At 53.2% G+C, this 19,228-nt stretch overlaps 1 protein-coding gene across 12 annotated transcripts in view; it reads right to left on the bottom strand.

The window, feature by feature from the left end:
* The window catches only part of COL13A1 (collagen type XIII alpha 1 chain), a 157,058-nt gene that overhangs the window by 61,966 nt on the left and 75,864 nt on the right, over positions 1-19,228 (bottom strand). For 5 of the 12 annotated variants that reach the window (XM_030797968.1, XM_030797969.1, XM_030797967.1 and 2 more), the window contains 8 exons: positions 18,516-18,542; positions 16,031-16,081; positions 9,076-9,111; positions 8,238-8,264; positions 7,096-7,122; positions 1,963-1,989; positions 1,840-1,866; positions 941-967 (listed from right to left, as the gene is read on the bottom strand). In XM_030797968.1, the coding sequence (XP_030653828.1) occupies positions 941-967; positions 1,840-1,866; positions 1,963-1,989; positions 7,096-7,122; positions 8,238-8,264; positions 9,076-9,111; positions 16,031-16,081; positions 18,516-18,542 (249 nt within the window). Of the gene's footprint in view, positions 1-940; positions 968-1,839; positions 1,867-1,962; positions 1,990-7,095; positions 7,123-8,237; positions 8,265-9,075; positions 9,112-16,030; positions 16,171-18,515; positions 18,543-19,228 lie in introns of all 12 variants that reach the window. The other 7 variants (XM_003258180.4, XM_030797974.1, XM_003258178.4 and 4 more) reach the window with 3 other exon arrangements.

Genomic DNA, 19,228 nt, shown 5'->3' with positions numbered 1-19,228 from the left:
GAGCACCATGGGGCACATGACAGAGGGGAGAGATGCCTAAAGATGCTCATCTTCCATCCCTGCTGTCCAGGTCTGGGAGCAACGAGGCCAATCCACTAAATGAGGGGCATTTTTTTCTGGGTCCAGCTCACTGGGGCTCCTGCTGGAGGAAGCTGTGTGTATCTTGCTCTCCCCTGTCCCAAGATCGACCCTGCTGCTGGAACACAAGTTTGAAGATTCCTAACAGGACAACAGCAGTCTTTTGGGTTCTGTGTCTTGGGGTGGAGCAAGGAAAAGGAAGGAGCAGGCGGGGGTGGGCAGAGGAACCATCTTAGCCTGAAATCCCCACCCTGCTTGGAAAAGGGCTTCCTCTGTTTTTAAAGAGGCCAAGGAGAGATTTTATCCTTGAATTGCTGCAGTCAGTCCCCGATTATCTCCCATCATCGAGGTTTGGATGTGAAACACCATCATCTGATACAGTGACTAATCGAAAAGTCCCACTTTTTTGGCCATGGCTAGGCTGCCAGACACCACCCCCCCACCGCCACACACACGCACACACTTGCACACACATGCTGGTTGGGTGGGGAGACAAACAGACTCACACAAGTCACGCTGCCACAGAGGGCCATGTGCAGAGGAGCCACAGAGCTCCAGACACACAGCAGGAGACTCCAACATACCAAGTCGGACGTACGTACAAAGGGGCAGATGTACAGACACGCACAGGTGATGAGCAGCTCCACACAGCACATGGCCGGAGAGACACATCAGCTGTTCCCACCAGACGCACCACCACCCCAAGCTCCCCTCTCTGACTGCTCAGTGCAGAGGGCACTGGGTGCTCCTGTTCCCCCATGATCTGTTAGTAACTGGAGACCCCAGGGAGATGAGGCTGAGCTGGGCGCTGTGCCCCAGGGATGGATCAAAGGGCCCTGCTCAATTTTAGGGGTTCACTTACCCGGTGTGGGTACTCTCCACACTGACCCTGGGAAGGAGAGGGAAGGGAAAGGTGGTGTTAGGCACTTGCTGGGGGTACCTGTCTCTCAGGGCACCCCCAGCACTTCAGGACATGCCACACATCTCACAGCTCACCAGCTCTCCTGCTCTAGTTTTGGTCTGAGCCCTCTGAGGCAGGAGAACTAAGTCCCTCCCTTGCCCCTGGCTAGCAGCAAGGAAGCAACTTCCAGGGCCTGCCTGGAAGTGGCCCCAGGGAGCCTAGGGGCGGGGCTTCGCCTTACACCACTTGCCATAATGGCAGAGTCGGGAGTTATGCCCTGTGCCTGGCGAAAGGTTGACCCTCTAGGCAGGCCCACCAGACAGCCCTGAACAGGAGCCACTGGATGGGAGGAGCCACTGGAAGGGGGCAGCCGGCACCACGGGGGCCCCCAAGCCACCTTCTCTGAGCTGGGAGCGCCAGGCCCCTCTACCAGCGGCCCAAGGGCAAGCAAAGCAGAGTCTCTATCAGAAATTCAACAAGACAGAGAGGGCAGGAGGGCAGGAGGCCAGGCCAGTGGTTTACAGATTGATGCTTCAGAATCCCAGAGGCTCATGGAGGTGTCAGGGAACACCATGGAGTGACAGCTGGCAGGGGCCCAGAAAGAGGCTGAAGAGGGCCAGGCTCCAGGAGGATCCCTGGAAAAGGATGTCACCCGGACCAGCCTCCAGGAGGACCCCTCACTCCAAGAAAAGGATGTCCCCTGGAGGGTGTCAACTGAATCTATTATGCGGCACCTTGGGGGCTTTCCTGGTTCTGTCAATTACAACTAAAGTTTGAAAATAACCATAATTGACCCCTTTCTACCAATTGGGAGGCCATTTCCTGAGATGGAGACTCTAGGAAACCTCCACTGCTCTTACCTTTTCTCCTTTTTGTCCCTGGGGTCCCTACAAAGAGACGGAAATGAGAGAGTTAGAAACCAAAGCTAAGTTCACAGCCACGTGAAGCTTCTCTGCTGGGAAATAGAAGGATGAGGTACCAACCGGCTGTCCTGGGGGACCCGTCAGACCCTGTGGGAAGCAAACACACACAGGTCAGTGGGCAGAGAGAAGATGGGCAATCAGGGACACCTGCCTGGGTGGGGATTGGGGCTGAATCCCGAAGGCTGGGCTCTACCAGCCATGGCCAGGTCTTCCCATGCCCACCACATGCAAGGTGGTGTGGCCTCATTCACAGAGTCTCAGCTGCTTCACCCCCCAGTGGGCAGGACTAGGGCTGTGATGAAGAACAGATGGCATCTTTCATCCATTCCTCCAACCACCAGCATCTCATGGGCCAGCTATGGAGGGGCTGTACCTAGAGGTCAGGGAGTTTTCTGCTCCATGGGACCCCCTACCTCACATGCATCAAGCCTCTGGGAGACACTAGCACATTCCACCTCCTGCCTCCCAGGCTGCAGTGAAGCCCACAGAACCAGAAGAACTTCTGGCCTGGGGGGCTGGGCCAGTGCCTCAGACAATGGGGGCCTTAGAGAAACCTTCAGCAAAAGAGAGAAAGCAGGAAGTTGGCAACTGAAGCCATGTTCCGGACTTCTCCAAGGAATATGAGGGGTCTTGAGGTTTCCTTCAAGGTTGTCTTGTCCATGCAGGGCTAAGAAAGGAACCGGGGTTGGGAGGGACCCTTGCTGTCTGGGGAGGGCCCAGCATGCTCTAGCTCTGTTAGGAAGCTGCACCAAGGCTGGTGGAGGGAAGAGGAGAAAACAAATGCCTTATGAGCTGAGGATCCACCCTGAGGCTGGCTCTTCAGGTATGTGCCTGTGAGGGAGATGCTCATGTCCACTCCAGCTCCCGAGAGAGGTGACAGAGACAAGGCCCCGTGGCTCAGTGAATGGTGGCACTGGGACAGGAGCCCAGGTTTGTCTGATGGCCAAGGTCCAGCTGTTTCCACTCTGCCAAACGCTTGGAACTGGGCCGGACCTTGGGAGTCAGGGCTTCTAGACTTGGCTAGAGCCATAAGCAGGTCCCTTTGAGCCACCAGTCTCTTTGGGGCCTGAGGCACCGTGGATCCCCATGGGTGGGTCCATCTGGGAGGTGGCCGCAGCATGCTGTGATATGCCAGAGCCTTGCTCCTGCTCCTGACACTTGCCAACAGGACCACCTCCAAACTGGGAAACTCCCAAGAGCATCACTGGAAGGGAGAAGTGGCCTTTGGGACCATCCATGTGGCACTCCCAGCCCATGTGGCTGGCCAAGTGTTTGTTTATCTTTTATTGTTTTATTGAGACAGGGTCTTGTTCCATTGCCCAGAATGGAGTGCAGTGGTGTGATCTCTGCTCACTGCAGCCTCTGCCTCCTGGGTTCAGGCAATCCTCCCACCTCTGCCTCACAAATACCTGGGTCTACAGGCACACACTACCGTGCTTGGCTAATTCTTCCATTTTTTTGTAGAGACAGGGTTTTGCCATGTTGCCCAGGCTGCTCTCAAACTCCCAGACTCAAGCAATCTGCCCGTGCTGGCCTCCCAGAGTTCTGGGATTACAGGTGTGAGCCACTGCGCTCGGCCTGGCAGAGTGTTTAGAATGAAGTTCTGCAGCGCGTGATTCATCCGGCGGGGAACCCGGGCCCAGACCCCAGGTGACCAGGTCATCCTCTGTCAGGACAAGATATAAGTGTGATGGGGGAGGGGCAGGCAGAGTTTCAGGACTGCAGAGACTTGGACGATTGAGACCAGACATCCCAAGTAGTGGCCCAGGGGACAATCGTGGTCTTCATAGGGATTTCGTTTGTCCCACATGGTTTTATTTCAACTAGTTGCCAACACTTAAGAGCAAGCAGAGTGCAAATAAAAATTTCAATTTCAAGTTTCTCTTAAATATGTCGAGGCCCAACAACACATGGTACCAGTTATCTTCAGCCAGGCAGCACCTGCCCCTTTAAGGGCCATGGCCACGGGTGGTGTGCTTAGCACTTGCCACCAGGCCTCTGCTAACCGCCACTGAAGCATAGCTAAGGCGCCTGTCTGCTTCTGGTGTACCAGGCATGTTCTGAGTGCCTGGCGCTCCTCACTCTTTCGACAGCCCTGTGGGCGGTGGGTGAGATTTGGACTCAGTCCAGGCCTTGCTTTACAGCCCTTATGTCATTCCTGAGTCTCAGACCCCCAATCTTGTCCACCCCCCAACTGCACTATTGTACAACTGTGTCCTCCTAACACTTCAACACCTTATTTCAGGTTCTTGGGAATAATGTGAAGTCGGGGGTCGGGGCAGAGGTGACTCCCTTTTGACAGGTGAGGACACAGGTTAAACAATGAGGGTGAGTGCCAGTGTCCCAGTGGGACGCCAGTGGAGGGGACAGCATCTGGGGCAGGAGACAGACAGATGAAGAGCAGGGCAAGGTAATGATGCTGGACAGCGGTGGGCAACTAACAGCTCGGGTACCCATGCCAAGCCAAACAGGAATCGGATGGCTGTGTGGCCTGCTGGATTTGATGAGGCAGACAGGGGATCTATCCTACTGATGTGGGCTCACGAGAGAGGGGGTGGGCCTGCCTTTTCTGTTGAGTTAGCTGTGATCCCTGGACAGGCAGTCAAGTACGTGGGACAGAGGGACGGTGTGGCAGAGTGAGGGCAGGAAAAGCGGCCCCATGGAAGGGTCCCTTTCCTCCAGGACAAAGTGCTGGCAGCTGAGAAGGGGTGTGATCGAGGGGTAAGACCCCACCGCGTGGGTCTGAATCTCAGCTCTGGTATTTAGGAGCTCTGTGGCCTCAGGCGATGTACTTAGCCACTCTGTGCCTCAATTTCCCCTCTCATGAAGTGGGGATGATAAGCTGTTATGAGGATGACAGAGTGCTGCCTAGAGGATGACCATTATTATTACTTCTGGGGGGGCCATGGGCTACCTTATGGTAGCATAAGGCTGCCAGAGAGGGAAAGAAGCTTGGGCTGAAGGGATGAGCACCCCAAGCCCTTTAAGCCTCTGTAACAATGCGGCATGGCAGTTTATTCCTGCATGGTCTCCACTACTCCATGCATGTGCACAGCATGCCTAGGAACGGGGCAGGGGCCGGAGGAAATGCATTTGCAGCAGAGGCAGCTGTGCTGGAGAGGAAACCTTGCTGGGGGACCTGGATTCCAGTGCCAGCTCTTCTGCCACTGCCTCCAGGGCCTTCTGCCTCCAGTGCCCTTCCTCCAGTTCTGCAGACATGTCAAGGATTTTCCTGCCTCAGGACCTTTGCATGTGCTATTCTCCCATGTCCAGAAAGCACATTCCCATCCCCTTTTCTATTTTCTCTCGGTTGAATCCTCATTCTTTAGGCACTAGTTCAAAATTCTCTTTCTCAGAAAAGCCATCTCCGACCCTTGGCCTGGGTGAGGTTATTGTTATACCAAGATTTCCAGGGCACTAAGGATTATCTTTTTATAGTACTCATTGCAAAGCAACTTGTTAGTTATGTGAGTGATTATTTAAAAGGATGTCTCCCTACTAGACTGTGAGCTACAGATGGCAAGGACAGTCTCTCTCTTTCTCCCGTCTGTATCCCTAGCACCTGAAGCAGTGCCCAGCACGTTTTAGATACTCCATAAAAAATGCATTAAAAGAAGGAAGGTGGCAGGAAGACTGACAAAGAGTGAGGGGAACAGAAAGGGAGGAAGGTAATAAAATGTGGAGGGAAGGAATTTAAGAACTGTGTTCGATCTTGTTTTGGACACTTAGCTGTGTGACTTCAGGCAAGTTACTTGGACTCTCTGAGCCTTGGTTTCCACACCTGCCAAAGGGGATTCTAGTAAGACCTGGGGCACAGAGTTACGCTGAGGATTGAGACAGTCATGCAAAGTGCTTAGCCCAGTGCCAACCACGTGGCAAACCCTCAATAAATGTTAGCTGGATCTGACTCAAGAGGACAGGTTGGGGCCCAGAGGGAGCTGGCAAATTAGGCAGAGCTAGGCTGGAGCCCAGGCCTTGCAGCCAACACTCCACCATCCCCCTTTCCATCCACGAGATTGCCTGCCTCCCTCGGTGCCCTGGCAGTGCCCCAGTCATGGGTCAAGGGTTGTCTTCACGCCAGCGCTTGGAGCAAGGCATGAGCCAGACCCCTGCTGAACAGGGACAGGGGGAGCCTGCTGCGTTGCTTTCATCACCCTGCACAAATTCCTGGCCCACTGACCTGTGGAGGAGGAGGTGGTCCCTCACAGTGTAGGTGTGACCTGGAACTTAGGAGGCAGAAATGCACCCCAGCCCAGGGCTGTTTTGTTTGTTTGTTTGTTTAAAGCAGGGATTTATTGAAAACCAAAATACACTCCACAGTGTGGGAGCAGGGGCCCATTTGCTCTTAATGGCCCATCAGTCCCTGCTGAGACCTGGCCCACCGTGAGAGTGGGCAGCCCCTCATTCCCTTCTGGAAGGGATGGTCTGTGGGGATAGCAAATTTATTTCCAAAGCTATGCAGAAGGTAGGGGCCAGGAGAAAGCTGGGGCAAAGGTTGTCTCTCCACCTTTTTGGGGCCTGAGGCACTCCGGTTACTCTGGGCAGATCCATCTGGGTGGTGGCCATGGGATGCTGTGACATGGAAGAGAAGACCTTGCTCCTGCTCCTGACTTGCCAAGTGGCCCAACCTCCAAACAGAAACTCCCAGGAAGGCATGGGGAGAGGGGAAGGGGTCTTTGGGATGATGCATATGGCATCCCCAGCTGAGATGATCCACTGGGCACCACCAGCCCCAGTGGAGCAGGAACCCCTGGAGTCCTGGGGTGGCTCAGGGCACAGCCAGCACCGGGAAGGGGTTACGAGGCCTTGAGGGACCTCAGGCTCAGTAGAAATGGTGTCTCCTAGAGAAAGTGTCCCCTGTGAGTGCAGATGAAACCTTGTCTCCCAAGGCCCATGCGAGTGTGGTTTCAGAGCACTAAGCTGGGACACTGACCTCTGTATGCTACCAACCAGGTATGCACTCTCTCTGGATCTCCCATCCTCATGCTTCAGATGGAGAAGCCCCTGCCCATTTCTCCTCCCTGCATATTGATGTGAGGATCCAGGGCATGTGGTTTACACAGCTGGGGAGTGAATAGCATGGGCAGCCACTCCTGTTGTCCCTGTGGGACCCACTTTGCAGTGCTTGGCTGTGCCTATGAGGCTGGGCCAACCCCCACCCATCTCGGGAAGGCAGGAAAGCTGGGCTCTTACCATGTCGCCCTTTGGTCCCGGGTGGCCCTGGAAGGAGAAGAGGGTGAGTACCAGGTGCAATGTTTGCAGCCCAGAAGTTCCACCCTCTGTCCTTCATGCTCCTCCCTGCCCCCTGTGCTCCTCCCTGCCCCCCGTACTCCTCCCTGCCCCCCGTGCTCCTCCCTGTCTCCTGTGCTCCATCTGCACCTTCTGGCTTGTGCACTCCTTCACCCAGTCCCTAAGGCCAGGTCATTTGCTCACTGCCCCTCACTGGGCCTCACTAGCAGCTGCCTGCCCTTCAGAGAGCAGGGGTGGGGGTAGTCTCCCTAGACCCCGACTCTCATGCCATCCACATGTCCAGGGTAGCTTTGGGGGATGCCTGGTCCCATGACATGAGTGGAAATGATTGCTGGCACCCCTGGGCTGCACTTAGCTCGCTGGCCTGCAGTTGGAGAGTGACTGGGTGGTGCTAGGGTCCCTCAACTGAGAGAGGCGAGTGGTGGGGCCAGGCGTGGCTGTGAGTGGGGCTGCATTCCATCCACCCTGAGGGCTTTGGATGGGTCATGCTCCCTTCTAGCTGACTTGCTCCTAGGACTGGGGAGGGGACTCCTTTCCCCCATGAACATTTGTGTCAGCGAACCAAGTCCAAAGGACTGAAATGAACAAAGAGAGGAGCTATGGTGGGAAGCAGTCTCCACATGGACTTGAGCACACATGTGGGGTCTCAATCGGGGAGGGAGACCCTGACCTCCAGGACAGGGCCATGGGAGACACAGGTGCTGGGGAGCAGGGGCAAGCGTGTGCATGAGTAGCCAGGCTCTTCAGACCAGCTATTTGACCTCCGTACCCTCCACTCTCCTCATTGCCTCCTGACCTCACCCCCACCCCACCCAGAATCACCCATTCTAGGGATGGCTCTCACCTGGACTTTGAAAGCCAAGCTGGGCAGCTGGGGACCTGTGCCCTGGGGAAGGCCACTGGGGTCAGGGGTGACTCAAATGGCCCCCTCCACTTCCCACTAGTGACAATGCTTCAGCCCCAGGACTTTTCTTTCTAAGTAAAGCATTTTCCAAGGATTCAGGGTCTTGCAGAAGGACCAAGAGATCCAGGATCACTGACCTGCAGTGAGGGGAGGAGCCCTCCCCGACAGCGGGTCCACTTACCGGTTTGCCGTCCAGCCCAATGGGACCCTGAAACCAGAAAGGCCAGATGTAAAGACTAAGCATCACAGGACTCCTGCCAAAGAGGCTGCCTGGGCAGTGGGGAAAAGCACAGATTCTGGATTCTGATAAGTTGGAGCTCAAGGCCCTGCTTGACCACATACTTGTTAATGTGTCCATGGGTAAGCCTAGGCCTCAACTTCCCATCCTGAAATGGGGTTGAGAATAATAGAATGTTGGATGCCAGGTGCACAGCACAAGACAGAACCCAATGGCTGGCCTCCCCATTAATGTCAAACACCTAACCCTTGCCCTGAGTGCAGAGTAGGTGGTGTGTTCCTAGAAATCAGGGGCTGGGCTGCATTGAGGCCGGGAGAAAAGGGGAGCTGCTCCCTCTGCTCTGCCTGTCAGAACCTGCCTTAGGCCCCATAGGCAGAGGTCAAGGACACCCAGATGGCCACCCCTCTGCCTCCCCCACGCTGGATCTCCTCTCAAAGCTCAGGCACAGGCTGAGCTGCAGGGTGTTCTCCCACAGGGCATCATCCATTCTATATTCCCAGGTCATGCTGGGGTTTATCAGCCTGTGACTTCGCTCACCTGGGGCCTGTCCTGCTGCCCCTTAATTTGTGTATTTTCTTCCCTGTGTTTATTCCTTGCATCATGACCTGACTGCTGAGCTACTGTCCTGAGTTGGCGTCCATGAATGGCTGTAGAAGCAAGTCCTTAATGACCAGGGTTTGGGAGAGAAAGAATGGAACCGGGGCTGACCTCAGATGAAGTTTAACCCAATCAGGCCTACAGACCACCTGGGACACAGCTAACTTCAGCCTTCTCCACTTACCGGAAATCCAGGGAAACCTCTAGTGCCTGGTTGACCCTGAAAAAAAAAACAAAAAAAAAACAAGGGACACGTGAGATTGAGCAAGGAGGAGACGCAGCCAGTCCCTAGCCCTCCAGTTCATCTTTGCTCCCATCCCTCTCACTTTGTGTGATCGTCCTTGGGGGACACTCACTGTGGTTAGTGGGTTGGGAGGGAAGATGGAGAAAGATGAAATGGAACATCATAGGAAATCTCCTGCGGGGGCTGGGGGTGGGAAAGGAACAGGAAGGGGCCAGCGTCCTTTGGGTCTACTTCTGGGAAGTGGCTCCTGGAGAGCTCCTCACCGCTGTGGATGCATGGCTTGTAAACAGACACATGGGACAGTGGGGCCAGCGGAGACTCAGGCTGCAGCACATGGAACTCTTGGACTGCGATCCTCTAAGTCCCTTTTTATTTACACAGTCATTGCTCGTGGCCACTTATCTACGGATGGCTTGGATATCAGAACCTGACCTTCAAAATGTGTGTATTCAGGCTAGACTAGGTCAGATTGCTCCTGTTCCTCTCACCCTAGCCAGCAGGCTTCTCCTAGCAGTTGGGCAATCTCTGAGCATCTCCTAATCTTTGTGGGATGCAGAGCAATCTATTCCTATTTTCCTGGAGGTGCAGAGTGCAACACAAATAAATATTTAGGGTGGAGACTAGAAGCAGGTTCACTGGCCACAGTGATTTATGATCCAGTGGTTTATGATCAAGATTCAGGACAAAGGGGATGTGATGAGATTAGAAGAAGCACAAGGCTGTGATGATGCACGGCTGAGGAGGGATGGCCAGGTGGTCAAGGGTGATGGAGAGCTAAGAAACATGAGTCTTGTCACTCTCCTTCTCAAGAACCAGGAACGGCTCCTTTCTAGCATGTTCAAGGCCATCCCTTAATCCCATCCCCAACAACCATGTTAGTTTCCTTTCCTGCCACATCTTTCCATCTATTCTATGCTCAGACACACTGGCTCACCTGCTGTTCACCACCAAACAAACATGCCCAGTTCTCAGCTTGGGGTCTCCTTTGGCTGACACAGCCAGACTCTCTTCCCAAGCATGGACTTTCTAGACTGACAGACTAAATTCTAATCCTGCCTCCAACTATGACTGTGTGACCCTGAACAAGTTGTTTAACCTCCCAGAGCCTCAGTTTCCTCATCTATAGAATAGAGGTAACAGTATAACCTCATAGGATCATCAAATTACATTTAATTATGTTTGTAAAGCCTATTGAAATGGTAGCTGCCATCATCAGACACTTGTTGAATTGAACTGAACAGGGAAGCTGCAGAATAGAGCAAGGTTGCTTTCAGGCCCAGTATGTCTTGTGATCAATGAAAGTTTGTCCTTGTCAAGCAGCAGTTTTAGAATCAGATCCTCTCCAGAAGATTTCTCTGGATTCACATGCTATGACCCTAAAACATCTCCAGGCTGCTAGGGTCCTCCTTGAAGCCACGAATATAAGTGCCCAGTGGCCTGTGCTCAGGGAACACGTCAGCTGGGTAGGATGGGCACCCTGCCATCAGGGTGGGTGCGCTGGTTCAACAGGGAGTGAGTTGAAGTCTGCCGCAGGCTTAGGATGGGCTTGTGGCAGCCATCCAAAAGGGCACGAGGGAGGAGATCCCACTCATCTATAGGAAGGGCCCCTGGCTCTTCTCCTCTCAAGGATAAGTGATGCTAAAAATAAACCAAGGAGAAAACCCGGAAACCATACAATGTCATCTCCGAAACCTCCCAGTGTAAACTTTCTGTAAACTACTCTGCACACCAAGAGGCCTGAAGAAAAGGTCAGGAGGAGAGGATTCCAAGAAACATCTTCAATCCCGCTAGGGACAATGTTTACGTGGTAGGGATAATCACACAGTTTGTTAATTACAGAGCCTGCCCTGGTAGCAGGATGCATCTCTCCAACCAGGATCAAATCCAGGGCTAAACCAAGGCTTTTTCAGAGATCTGGGGAAGAATGTTGTCACAGACCAAGTGGAAACGGGAACACCACTTTCTGGAGAGGCTGGGCCTGGGAAAGGCATGTGGGGAGACTTGGAACTGGACTTTAATTTATATCTCTTCAATTATATCCTGACGTTAGACATCTCTTCCAATATTTCTCTGCCTGTTTCTCTTTACCAATGTTTTCTAGTAGGTTGTTTGTTTTTCTCCTGCTGATATGAGTGAAGCACTTTGTCAAGAAAAATAACTCTTTGATAGTCATATATGTCATGACTATTCTTTCTAATTTGGCATTTGTCATTTATTTTGTTTCTGGTGTGTTTTATATTTATATAGACAAATTTAATCTTCTCCTATGGCTTTTGGGTTTTGTGTCATGTTTAAAAGGGGCTTCCCCAGTTTCAGAATTATAAAATGTTCACTCATGCTTTGTCCTTATATTTTACGGTTTCAGGTTTTATATCTAAGTATTTTGTTCTTTGGAGTTTATTCCGATATAATGAATAAATTGGCTTTAATAATAAAAAAACCAAACAACTGTCTTTCATTTTACCTTTTACTAAGTGGCTTATCGGCTGCCCCAGCATCATTTCTTGAACAATTGATTTTTCTCTTCCTATTGTGAAATGAAGCCTTGATCATGTACCAAATTGACACATGCATTTGGCTTTATTCCTGGCCTCCCCATTCTGTTCTGTTCATATGTTTACTTAGATTGTCCTGTCTTTATAATACATTTTGATATCTAGTAGAATTTTTTTGGATTCCCAACTTCATAAAACATGCGCAGGGATTAGGATCACATTAAATGTATACAAAATAGATGTATTTGTACATTAATTCATGGATTAATATTACATCCTTCTGAACCAGAACAAGGGAAATAAGCTTTACATTGATCTCTGAAATCTCCTCTCTTCATTCAAGGTCAGAGTGAAAAGGGAGCTGAAGGAGGTCCCCACTTCTGAAAGCAGACCCCTATGTCTACTCCTCCCTGTCTTTCTCCTACTTGCAAATACACAGACAGAAGGTTCTTGTTGGAAAAAGCCTACCAAGAAGTCTCCCTTCTCTTATTTGACCCTCGAGAGACGGTCAATTGTGTCTCTGCCCAGGGGCCGCCTCATTCTGCCTCCCTCAGCAACAAGACTCCATGCTGGCAAATGTTTAACCATTAGCTGAGTGGGGGAGGGTGGAGAGGCGAGCCCTGCCTTGTACAGCATCTGCCAATGTCTGTGGTGTAAATACACCCACCATAGCTGATTTCAAGCTACCAACATGAGGTCACTGAACGCAGCTGGGAGGAGGTGAGGTGGGTATGGCCCACTCTTGCCAGCCGTCCAAGCCAGCTCCAGCGGACCACATGCTCTGACCTCCAGCAGCAGATGACAGTTCCCGTTGGACATTACGGCATCTCTAATTCATCACGCTCAAATTCAACTCATCTCCCCTGGCAAAATCTGCTCTTCCTTCTGGGAAAGGGTACTCTGTTACTCAAGTGAGAAATGTGGTGTCATCTTGAGCTCTTGCTTGTCCCTCAATCCTCATTTTTTATCATCATGAAATCCTTCAATTCCACCTCTAAAATAGCTTGCAAGTCCAGCCCTCCTGGTCAGCCCCACCGATTCTGCTCCAGTCCAGGCCTTGGTTGTTGCAAGTGCCTTCCAGCCAGCCTCCCACTGCAGCCTCTTCTAAACATGCTGCATGCTGGACCTTCTAAAACCTTTTAAACTACAAATCTGGTCATGCCCCACATCAGCCTAACACAACCTACAGGCTCTTCACACCCTCAGGACAAAGCCCAACCCCTTACCATAATGTAAGGGCTTTTCATGGGTCCTTGATTGCAGTTATTATCCCCTCCTCCAGGAAGCCTTCCCTGCCTGCCCTCTTTCCCCAAGGCTGGTGCCTCCTCCTTGTCCCACAGCTCTCTAACCATCCCCTGGCTTAGCACTTGCTGTCTGCATTGTCATGGATTACGTGATCGCTGGTCTCTCCCTCTAGATCATGTGCCCAGAGGGCAAGCTGACAGAGGTTGGGTTTCTACGCAGCACCAAGCAGGCACTGGGTTCTTAACAAATATGAATGGAGTGAACTGAGACACACTCAGTAGGTATGTCTACCTGGTGTCGGGTGGCTCCTAGTGGGTGAGGACTGGAAGTTCAGGTATCTCCTGGCCCCAGAAGAGAAGCTAGAGAGCTCTAAGAGGGAATGGGCACACTTTGAGATAGGGCATTTCCTAGGACTGGCAGATCCCCTGCCTAGGGCCTGCTGGGCCAGCCAGCATCTTGGAGGTCCAGCCTCCCCCTCGATTTACTGAGGCTCCCTTAAAGTCAACGTGCCCCAACACTGTATTCCAGCTTGCTTCATTAGAAAGTGAACTCCCCTCCAAAGTGCTTGGAGGGGTCCCCCTTTGCTTGGACCATTTATCAAACTCCAAGAGGGGAGGCAGGTGGCCCCTGAGAGTGACAAGGCTGGTTCTTATTAGCAGCATCTATGCTGGACCCTTCCTGGCTGAGTGGAAAGCCACATGTTCTCCATCATCCGTGGCTGCCACCAAGGGTGCCCACTTGACTTCTACCCCTTAATGACAAAAGGACCCTTTGTCTTCCCCTGTCCCTGCTCCCATTAGCTCAGGGCAGCTTCCTGGAAGGAGCTGAGGGGGCTGCCCCTGCTGTAGTGGGGACTCAGCAGGGATAGCTCGAGCCACTGGGTGATGGGGGCCAAAGTCAGAGGATGCTGGGCTTCGTTAAGACTCCTAGTATGATAAAACCTTTCCTGGTGCCAATGTAGGCAGCCACCTGGAGGACTTTTTTCTCCTGAAGTAAATATCATTTTAAACGTAGCGTTTCAAACATGGAACAGGGTATTGAGGCAAGAATGCAGGCTTTGGGATGAGGATAACCTGGCCAAACCCAAGCTCCAGAACTTACTAGCTGGGTGACCACAGGCGAGTTAGGAAACTGTTCTCTCCTCTGTAAAATGGGCTGGTGGGGCCTGCCTCACAGCTGTGAAGGAGACCTATTATGTGACAGGTGCCTGGGAAACAGAATCTCTCATTGCTACCTGAACAGAAGGTGCTTTTCACTATTGGAGTCAAGTCCAGTGCAGTAGGCATGTTTCTGATTAGGTTATCCGTGCTGGGCTGAGGCCAGGAGGAGCAGAGGCTCTACTGCCCTGAACACATCTACAGCAGTGGAGCTTTTCAATAACTTTTTGGTAGCCTGTTGACATAATTTGCTGAAAGGGTGTGAGAGGACCAGCAGGATCCACACAATAGAACATCTGACGCCAGACCAGAAGGTGAACAGAGATGGCAGCCTAGGGTAGGGCCTGTATGCTGTGTTACTTCTCTGTCCTCCTAACACACCAGGCTGGGTCCTCGATGTTAGAACCTGGAGGACTGTCTTCTGTTTCTATGACCTTCCCATCACCACCTTCGTCAGGACCAGTTTGGCCAGGGCATTGGTGCTGCACCTCCTCCAGGACACAGGAGGCTTGAAGCCCATCGGGGCAGCCACCTTGTGAGCCCAGGAGCACATGCAACTGTGACATCAGGCCTGGCCCGTCCATGACGGCAGCAGGAACCAGAAGCAGACTGGAGCCAGATAGTCTGGCTGAATGATCAGCTACCAGTGTAGCCACGTGCCAGCCCTATGGCTTTGGGCAAGTCAGTCAGCCTCTCTGTGCCTCAGTTTCCTCATCTGTAAAATGGAGGTGATCACAGTCCCTGTGTCATGGGGTTCTTGTGAGGATTAAGCGAGTGAATACGTGTAAAAGTCTTAAGATACGACCACCACAGAGGAAGTGTTAAGCGTGGTCATTATGGTCTGAACCCAGAAGAAAACCTTGCTGTAAAGGCCACGTCTACTCAGCCCAGGGCCGCTCAAGTTCTGCCTCTGACCCAGCCCCTGACATGTCTGCCAGCCTGGCTCTCCTGCCCCTGCTGTCCTTCCCAAACTGGCTCTACCTCTCAGCTCCCCGCACTCGCCACAACCCCTTGCTTGGCTGTTCAGCTCACTGCGGGCCCCCTCCCTTGGGTGTAACTTAGCCATTCGTTCTCCGGCCCCTCTCCCTCTGCTATGGGTCTCAGTCTCCCAGAGGCTAGCCCTCTGCTCCCACCCCTCACTGAGCACGGCGGGTCAGGAAAAGTGCAGAAGGTGGAGCCGGTGGCCTGCTGCTGTGGTGAGGCCGGGGGCTCTTCGGTTCTAATCCTGCCCAGCCTCTACATGGGAGGGCCCTCCCCCTCTCTGAGCCTCAGTTTCCCCTTCTGAGAGGGCTGTGTTAGACCATCCCTGGGATCCTTTCCACCCTGACACGTGGTGATTTTATTAAAGCCCCGTGGTTCAGGGCTCTGGGAAAATAACAAGCCCTTCCTCCCACAGCCTCGATATCTTGCTGGCTTCATCACCCACACCCCTGTTTTGGTCCCTGAGGAAGCACATGTGAGGGGAGCCTCGCTGGTTTTCTCAAGCTCCCAGCTATGGGGTGGAGGGTGCTAGTGAACACACAGGACCCAGCACTGCACAGAGGCATCTGTGAGGGTGAGTGTGGGCTGGCCCTCTGGCAAGACCAGTAGTGCATGCCTGGGTCAGTGAACCCGGACTCGTATCTGCTCCATGCGCTTCCAGAAACAAAGGCCGGTTCCCGGGAAAGCCGGATCACCCCATCCGGAGGAGAGCGAGCCCTTTCTCCCTTCTGTCTGTAAACAGCAGGGCCGCCTCGCAGCTGCTGTAGTTTCGTGGCTAGAGGGCAGGTCCCTCAGAACCCTCCCAAGGGACTGTAATTTAGGTATATTTAGCCAGGCCACTTTCCTTAACATCAACATTGGCACCCGAGGCCTGGTCGGGCTGACCACATCACATGCGGTGGCCTCCCCATCCAGGGGCACAGCCGCCCTCGCTGTCCCTTCATCCCCAGCCTAAAAGCCCTTTTCATCAACTCACCCATCCCCCCAACACCCCGAGGAAAAGTAAAAACAACTTACAGGGGGGCCGCGGGGACCAATGATGGACAGCCCAGCGTCTCCGGGGGACCCCTGCGGGGAGAGAGGAAGGGGGAGAGGGAGCGAGGGGCAGGGAGGTATGGAGAAGAGGAGCGGGAAAGAAAGGAGCCAAAGGGAAGGAGCTGGCAGGGGGCCCGGAGCAGGACGCCGGCTCCATGGGACAGGAGAGGGATGCCAGGGGACGTGGAGGGCCATGCGGGGATCAGCAGAGTCAACACAGAGGGCACAGGGGCAAGGAGGGAGCATTCAGGATGGGTTGGGAAGGGCAGGTAGTAGCGGGAAGCAGCAGGAGGGAAAGGAGAAGATGTGTCGGTGAAAACGCAGGACATGGGGTTCCGGGGAGACAGGGTGGTGGGACCCCAGGCCGGGGAAGCGAGAAGAACAGGATCCATTGGAGTGGCGGGAAACAGGGAGACACAGGGAGAGAGGGGAGACTTAGCAAGGCTGCCCAGGCCCGAGTCTCTCCCCGGCCCAGCCCAGGATGCTTTCCAGCACCCCCGCAAATACCCATCTGGCCGCACACCCTGCAACTGCTGAACAGTGACCTGCCCGAGAATGGGGCCTGTGAAAACAGAGGAGGGGGACACGAGCAGCATGCGTGCTGTGTGGACTCAGCATCCCTGACCCTGAAAGGCTGAGCTGCCTCCAATTCCCCAGTCCCTGTTTCAGAATGCCACAGAGGGGTGAAGGCCGGGGCAGAATTGTCAGCTCTGAGAGGAAGGCAGATGCTGCTGAATGAGGAGCTCAAAGTGCTGTCAACGGTGGCTGAGCTAGCTAGACAAGCACGGTGTGCGTGTGTGTGTGTCCCCAAGTTCAAAGTCCTACTCTGCCAGGAAAAGTCACAAAACCTCTCTGAGCCCACATACCTCCTCTGTGAACAGGGATGCTGAGAGCGGCTCTGTTGCCCTTACGGGAAACACATTTTGGAAAATGTCATACCTTACAGGCAGGTGAGGGGTGATTTCAAATTAGTAACTGTTTATGTCATGGCAATGACACAATAATTTTTATACAAGGCGGTGTAGTGTCATGGTTAAGAGCCAGAATGCTTGGGTCTGAAGCCCAGCTCTGCTACCCACCAGCTGTGTGACCTTGGGCAAGTGACTTAATGTCCCTGTGCCTGTTTTCTCATCTGTAAGGATACAGATAGCGCCTGTCTCATAGGGTGGATGTGAAGATGTCATGTGATAATGTAAAGTACTTAAAACGATGCCTGGTCCATGGAAGGGGTCATGTGTCTTTCTCCTAGGCAGTTTAGCCTCATGCCAATGCGGAGCTGACAGTCTAGTTCCATTTTGGGGACTGAATAGCATGGTAGCTAGGGGCCCCAGCCTTGGAGTCAGACACACTGGGGCACCTCTCCATCTCTATGACATTCTAGCTGTGTGACCCGGGGCATGTGACTTGGCCTCTCTGTGCCTCGTGTAAATGAGAATATTAAAGCTTCCCTGAAAAGGTTGTCAGTGCTAGTTGGGAATACAGACAAAATACTTAAAACTGCACCTGACACAGTTTGTGTTTAATACATGGCAACTGTATTATAATTGTCGAGATTGTTATTTTGGAGACGGCAAACTATTGCAGAAATACTGCATTACGGACAGGGAAGTACAGAGCCGGGCACTGGGACGTCTTGGAGCCCCTGCTCATCACTATTGCTGTGCGATCTTGGGCCAGCCCTGCTCCTTCCTTGGGCATCAGATGAGTTTCCTCATCTGCAGGGTGAACTCTTTAGAAGTGTTGTGGTTGGCCAGGCATGGTGGCTCACGCCTGTAATCCCAGCACTTTGGGAGGACAAGTGGGCAGATCACCTGAGGTCAGGAATTCGAGACCAGCCTGGCCAACATGGTAAAACCCGGTCTCTACTAAAACTGCAAAAATTAGCTGGGTGTGGTGGCACATGCCTGTAATCCCAGCTACTTGGGAGGCTGAGGTAGGAGAATTGCTTGAACTCAGGAGACGGAGGTTGCAGTGAGCCGAGATCTTGCCACTGCACTCCAGCCTGGGTGACAGCACGAGACTCCATCTCAAAAAAAAAAAAAAAGAAGTGTTGCTCTCAGAAATCTCTGAAGAACCCCCCAGGGCTGATGTTCCAGGATGGCTTCTGGGTTCTGACTTCCCAGGGGGGCTCTATTCCATAACCTCAGGGGTCCCCCTGGGAAGTTCCAGCTATACAAAAGAGCAATTGGCCAGAGCGATGAGGCCTCATGCTGTCAGGGCAGGGCAGGGCAGGGGAGACCTCCTCAGCTGGGAAAGCTGGGACCGCCGCCCAGGAATCCTAAGACTGCTGCCCAATGTTATGGAAGCTGTTAGGAAACGGGGCCGTGAGAGGCGGTAAGGGCAGCAGGCCCAGCCAGCACCCTCTGCTGGGGCTTTCATGGAGGGGGAGGGCTGAGAGGCTCCCCATCAAGAGTCCACCTGGAGGAGGAGGCTGGGTGCAGGGCAGAAGGGGAAAGCGTGGACTCACCTTCTCGCCTGGTTGGCCCTTTACTCCCTGGGGCAGCCACATGCAACACAGGGTGCAGGAAGGGAAAGAGGGGGAGAGAAAAAAGAGGGGATGAGAAAGAGGCACCCACACGAGAATCCATGTTCATGGCACAACAACCAAACAGAAGAAATCACTGTGAAATAAGAAACAAAGCAAAACACAGATGCTGACACATGACAGGTCCACGTCCAACAAGCACAGCATGTGGCATGTGGAAGGCGGCTGCTGCAATGTGCAGCTGCTCCAGATAACTGAGAAACAGTGGCTGGGGCTGTAAGAGGCCTTCTTGAGGCACGTACGTACGTGTGTGTGTGTGTGTGTGTGTGTGTGTGTGTGTGAGAGAGAGAGAGAGAGAGAGAGAGAGAGAGAGAGAGAGAGAGAAAGCCAGACAATGGGAGAGAGACAGAGATAGAGAAAAGAGAACAAGATCCCACCTAAGTCAGGAAATCCTCCCCAGAAGCCATGGCCCCAGCTGGCCAGGACACTCTGAGGTTGGGGTGGGGATCGGGGGGAGTTGCCCCAGGAATGTGTTGTGATGCTGGTGTCTAGGAGGTTTGCAGGTCCAGGTGAACACCAAGAACAAAGCTTTGCCAAGCTAGACAAGCCTGGAGTCCTTGGGCCTGGCCGGGCAAGGTGGAGGGAGGGGGCGTGGAGAACCACAGGAGGCCAGAAGGCAGGACACACACCTCTGG

This window comes from Nomascus leucogenys, chromosome 18, assembly GCF_006542625.1.
Source record: "Nomascus leucogenys isolate Asia chromosome 18, Asia_NLE_v1, whole genome shotgun sequence".
In the NCBI taxonomy this organism is placed as follows: Eukaryota; Metazoa; Chordata; class Mammalia; order Primates; family Hylobatidae; genus Nomascus; species Nomascus leucogenys.
This window is presented reverse-complemented; position numbering and strand designations above follow the sequence as displayed.